This window comes from Anabrus simplex, chromosome 5 (genome assembly GCF_040414725.1).
Source record: "Anabrus simplex isolate iqAnaSimp1 chromosome 5, ASM4041472v1, whole genome shotgun sequence".
Lineage (NCBI taxonomy): Eukaryota > Metazoa > Arthropoda > Insecta > Orthoptera > Tettigoniidae > Anabrus > Anabrus simplex.
The window spans coordinates 344,139,462-344,145,461 of NC_090269.1; the positions used below are offsets into that span (position 1 = coordinate 344,139,462).

The following is a 6,000-nucleotide window of genomic DNA, read 5'->3' on the forward strand; positions in this document are numbered from 1 at the left end:
GGAGTTTCTGACTATATTGGATACAAGAAAACACTATTGGAAACCAGATGCATTGGCATGTTTATATGTTCTTGACTGTACAATATAACCATGGGAGATAAGTATACAATTCTTTCATAAAACTAATTTTAATAACTGGTATCAGCAATCAACTCAATACAAGATTTATATCTTACTTGACTTACTTTGCAAATCTTCTCCAAACGATACAGGCATCTGGATCGGAAGGTTTATTTGGATCTTGTACTGTTAAAGTCGATGCAGTACCATTTGGACAACGCTGTTTCTCCATGTCAGCATAGTACCACAGTAGTTGGTTTAAACCTGTAACAGTGTCAACTGATTTGTGTATCATTCCTCATAGAGTTAGAAAGTAACAGTATATAACAAATGACAGTGGATTAAGAAGCTAAAAAAAATTATTATAAGCCAATCTGGGTAACATTAAATGCTAATTTTTGGTCTCTCACAACTAGTGAACTAAAGAAATGCCAAACATATGGAGTGATTAGTCTAATAATACTATATTAATGGTAATACCATTTTACACAACAATAGAGAAAAATAAACAAAACAAAACACCCTAAAAGGGAAGTTCAGTGGAGTATAAGTAGAAAAAGTAATAGTCAATTCCGGAGATTATGTAAGTGATTTCTAAATTTCAACAATGAGCAGTTAAATATATCAATATCCTCTTTGTTTAGAGATCTTGACATTCATTCAATTGGTCCATTGAATGCATAGTTAGTTCTATGCTAATTTGTAGACAATGTATTCTTGAATCTTGTGCATCTGTCTGGTACATGTATGTTAATTTTTTCAAGGAGTTGTGGACAATTCACCAAGGAATGAAACAATTTAAAAATGAAGAGTGTATCCAGGAATTCACGGCGTTGTGACAAAAAATTCTTTGGCACAAGCATGGTTAAACCACTCGAACAAAGCATAATTTACAGCTTCCTATGGTTGCTGCTGTTTTTTCTTTGTCTTTGTTTGCATTTTCCTCCCATTCCTTCAAGTAACGTCACAATTTGCAACTGTATTTTAAATCTGGCTTCTCCTGCAATTAAATTTATTCATTACATCATGTCGCGAACACAGAAATTCTTTCTTCTAGAGAAAGAACGTACATTTTTCTCATTGACATGATGACTTTCACTTTGAAGACAGAACTAGTGCATTTCTTAAGATTTTAACACGAAATACAGTAGCTTATTACCTGTTCCCACACCCTTACTGGGGATAGTCAATGGTCAATGACCTGCAGCTGAGAATTTAACACAGAGCAGCTGCAGGTCAAGTGCTCACAACAGAGATGTTTTCTAGCAGCCTTGAGTCTGAATATTGCAGATGAGGGTGTAAAAGTATGGTACCATTAGATAAATACATGAAATTACAGGGTGACACATGAAAAATCATGAAATATAATTATCACCACCATGTACTTGTACAGAGTTTCCAGTATTTCAGAGAAAATATAATTAATGCTGTATAGGTGTTTTGCAACTTGGGGTTGTGAGCAAGAGGTGGTTGTCATCAAGGGACTACAGAAGACATTTTAAGTCTAAAATTAGTGGTTATCAGTTGAGAAAAAGGGGTGGTCATCTTATAGAAATAAAAGTACATTAGTCTAATGGAATAATAATTCTGTTCTGGATAATAGTGGTCATGGAAGGAGGAAGGCAGGGGGTAGTAAGATTTTGCCACACAATCTATGTAAGCAAAGATAAATTTCTCTAGAAAAGTTTTGGTAGAAGTTGAGAGGATTTTCACATTATAAACAATATTTTTCTTGGATTTGCCAGTCACTTTGTAGAGTTGCCGACCTTGCATTCAGACGGCATTCAAGGGAAGGGCTGCAACTGCTATGAGGAAGGCAATGACGTAGCTGTACAGGCAAATGTACAGTGAGAGTTCCACAGCTTGTGTGCATGGTAGCAATCCACGAATAATGCAACTTTTCTGTTTTGAGAACCCCTTTTGGCATCAATAGACTTCTTCCACTGTGTGAATAGTTTTAACGTCAACCATGCCTTTTTATTGGTTTCATAGATACATGGAAAAACAGTGATACACTTAAACAGTGTGGGCATGTAGACTTGCCAATAATAAACAGCTTTATTTTGTTTGAGCCATCCATTTTGGTGCCAACCAACCGACCGACCACAACTGATCTGCATTTAGGGGCAGTCGCCCAGGTGGCAGATTCCCTATCTGTTGTTTTCCTTAGCCTTTTCTTAAATGATCGCAAAGAAGATCACAGTTAACTGCTTTTTACTTCTCTTCCCTCTCTTATAAGGGTTTTCTGTTGCAGCAAGTATTTTATCCAGCAGGAGATTGTAACATAATGCTGATTCATCATGAAATATGAGGGTCCAGTCTTTGATGACCTTTGGATTCACCTCAGTGGATTTTCCCAACACTTTGTGCAAAAAGAAAGTAAAAAGTCTCTCCTAAGCTTGAAGTGTTGTAGCCAACCTTCTGAGCACTTGAAATTTTCCACATTCAATTTAAGGGTGAAATTGTTGGCCTTTGCTTTTATCATTGGTCTGCTGATAAATACCAGTCACTCTTTCTTAGCAAAAATCACTCGATAACAGAATTCCAGATTTTCATTATTAGCAATGCATAGATGCTTTTATTGTTATGATTTGCCAGCACTACTCCTGCTTATGAGATGAATGCAATGGAAAATTATATTTGTGTCTTTATTCTCTAGAGACCTAAAGATTTCACTTGCTTGTCCCACAAGACTTGTATATTGGATATTTTTAACATAAGAAAATGATAGAAATGACAATGCAGATTATACACTGAGTGGCCAAAAGATACGGGAGGGTGCGTCCCATTAGAAAATGTGCCCTGAACGACCCCTGAGCATTGCGGTTAGCTGTGAAGTAGCTCAGCAATCTGTCACAGACACCAGTGTCATGAAGATGGCAACACATCGTAAGTTAACTGACTTTCAATGTGGGATGATCATGGGCGCACGGCGCATGGGCTATATTATTTACACTCTAATTCGGGTTTCCAAGGTCAACAGTCTTGAGGGCAGATCTTCAATATTGCAGAAAGAATGTTAACACCACACTTATTTCTTCCTGTGTTTTATGCTACAGAAATGTAGAAAATTCACTGTCATGATTGTCATCATCTTTATCATTCAAATCGTTGTCATTTTCTTTGAGTTCAACTCCATTTCTTGGTCATTTTCATCAGTATTCTGTGAGCTTGTTCTTTAATTTTTGTCCTTGTCATGCTGAAAAATCAGCTGCCAGATCATTTTGAATCATTCTCTAACTTTGCCCAGGGTACGCCTGAATGCTATTTTTAGGTTGAATACCTTTCACCGCAGTCTCCAGGTAGGCTCCTTCCGTGTATCAGAATGAGTCTGTATCACACTATATATTGTTCAGATGGTGTTGTGAATTTCGTCATGGACGAGCAAGGGCACACCAAAACCACTTCAGGCACAGTGGGCACCCTTGTGGCAAAATGAAGAAAACACAATCTAGGGATGCCAGTTTGGTGAGTCCAAGATGCCATTGAAGAATGGTTTCACCTCCAACCATGGACATTGTTTGTGGGGACACTTGCTTGAATCAGCAAGGAGACTACATTTAGGGAGAGATATCATCCATACAGCAATCTTCACTTCCTGTACATTCATGTATTCCGAACAATAAACCATTACAGAAAACAACAAAAGTCTCGGTTTCATTTGGGCAAACATTATAGATGCATCTATACAACAGATAGAATGAAGTGATCAAGGTAGCAATATTCCCAGATGGAGATAATTACATCATACCTAGTTTTTTGCATTAACTGCTCATACTTAGAAAGAGAATGCCAAAGTTTTCTTGAAGTAACAGAACGTACTCCTTTTTCACAGTTAGTTTCAGCTGGAGGTCATACAGGTCATTCCATACATTTTGAATTAGTAGATAAAATGATAAAATTTAATAGATTGAAATGGAAAAAAAATTCTTTGGCTTCAAGCACAGTATAATTTTATAAATAATATTCATGCCAAGAGAACAAAATATATACAGTGCAATTTTTTTTCACAGAAATTTTCTATAATGTCATCACATCACAACACATGATAAAAAATATAAAGTAATTTTCATTTCAAACCACATGATGTCATGTTTACAAATACTTACCACAAGAAAATGCAAAGAGTACGAGGACGTATAGGAAGAAGAATTTCATGATGTCCAGCACCATGCGACTAAGAGACACTTGAAGAGGACCCAAATATGGGTTTACGGAGAAGATATACACAAGCTTCAAGGAACTGTAAGGAGGATTCAGTACTTTGTTAACAACCAAATATTCACACAAAGTGCAATTAAAGTAAGATGGGTAAATGGAGAAGAGGACAGTATGGACTACCATGTTTTACATAAATGGTATGGAGGGAGCAGTACAGTAGTTGATAAAGAATTATTTACACTTTCCTGATTTGATTGAGATCCAGAGAATAAATAGCTCATGTAAAAGCTCCAAATGTGTGTTTTTATTTGCTTTACTTTGCACTGACACAGATAGGTGATGATGGGATAGGGAAGGGCTTGGGGGGAAGGAAGTGGCCCCTGGTCTCAATTAAGGTAAATCCCCTGCATATGCCTAGTGTGAAATGGGGAAACCATGGAAAACCAAATGTGTTCTATATAAGATTTAGATTTGATTACATAAAAATACATTTGCAAAAGTCTCTTGCATTATCCTGAGTGATTCAAAAGGCTATGCAGAAAATAAAGTAGCTCATAGAGGGATTGAAGTGCAACATATTTTAAATAGGACTGTGTAATCTAGGACAAAACTCTACATCAGGGCAAGCCTGGGAATGTCAGAAATGACATAATGGACAGGTTATTTAATTATTCTAAAATTCTCTGTATTTCTAAACAATTCAGAACTTACATCAACAAAGTGACAGTTGTTTGTATACAGTGAACTTAGGCATGGACGCTCAATGTTGTTTACAGGCATTACATCGGCATAGTCAACTCTGGCAGAGGTAAGCATACAGTGTAACGGACACTTGATTAGATAAAAACGGGCAGTCCTTCCCCTATCGGATGCTAGTATGTGTAAAGTTTGGGCCAGTGTCTTGACATTCTCAGGCTTGCCCTGACATAGGGTTTCATCCTGGAATATATGTTCATATTCGAAATTGTTGCAATTCAGTCCTTCTATAGGCTACTTCAGTTTCTGCACAACTTTTTGAATCATCCTGCATACATCACTCAGAACTAGATAAAAATTAAATTTGCATGTTTTTGCCTTACATAATATTTCATGTGTATAGTAACTAATTGTGAATACTTTTGATTATGAAGAAATAATGAGAAATGTAAATTCTTGTCTGTGTCCCAAAGTGGTGCAGCTCTTTTCAGACACATCCCTAATGGAGGTACCTTTTTAACCATATACCCAGTCCTCTTGCTAATCTTAAATTTCTGGTAGTATCAGGAATTGAACAGCGGTAACTGTTACACTATGAAGGTAGATGCTGTGAGAAAGGAGAATAAGTCATCTTTGTTTTCGTATTTATAATAAAAGCTTATGATAATTATCTAATATAACTTAAATTTGAAGAAAGAAAATATGCTGAACCCACTTGGTGGCAACTGTGCCCAAGTGGGGTCACGGTCCAAACTATATATGGAACAAAACAATGGAATTGTCAGATCCCCAGAGAAAAGTGTAAGTGAACTTAGGACAAAATAACACATTGTTCCTGTCCAAAATTTATCAAGGAATTATAGAAACAAATGTTATTCTAAGTCCCCATCCAAAATCCCGATGCAAAACATGGGTTGAAGAGCTGATATACACTGAGAGGCACAAAAAACGCAACACCCAATAAATGATGTGTAATTATATATTTAATCGAAGTGAAGCACTTCAACCATTGTTTTTAGACGGGGTATGCTATTAGCGTTGCTTTGCGAGTAAACAATGAAGTGTTGATTGTTTATTGCACTA

The 6,000-nt window shown here is 36.5% G+C and overlaps 1 protein-coding gene across 1 annotated transcript in view; it reads right to left on the bottom strand.

Moving 5' to 3' along the window:
- The window catches only part of Trpgamma (Transient receptor potential cation channel gamma), a 1,057,337-nt gene that overhangs the window by 120,268 nt on the left and 931,069 nt on the right, over positions 1-6,000 (bottom strand). The window contains exons 12-13 of the mRNA XM_067147636.2: positions 4,170-4,303; positions 186-324 (exon numbers count right to left, since the gene is read on the bottom strand). Of these exons, the coding sequence (XP_067003737.1) occupies positions 186-324; positions 4,170-4,303 (273 nt within the window). The remainder of the gene's footprint in view (positions 1-185; positions 325-4,169; positions 4,304-6,000) is intronic.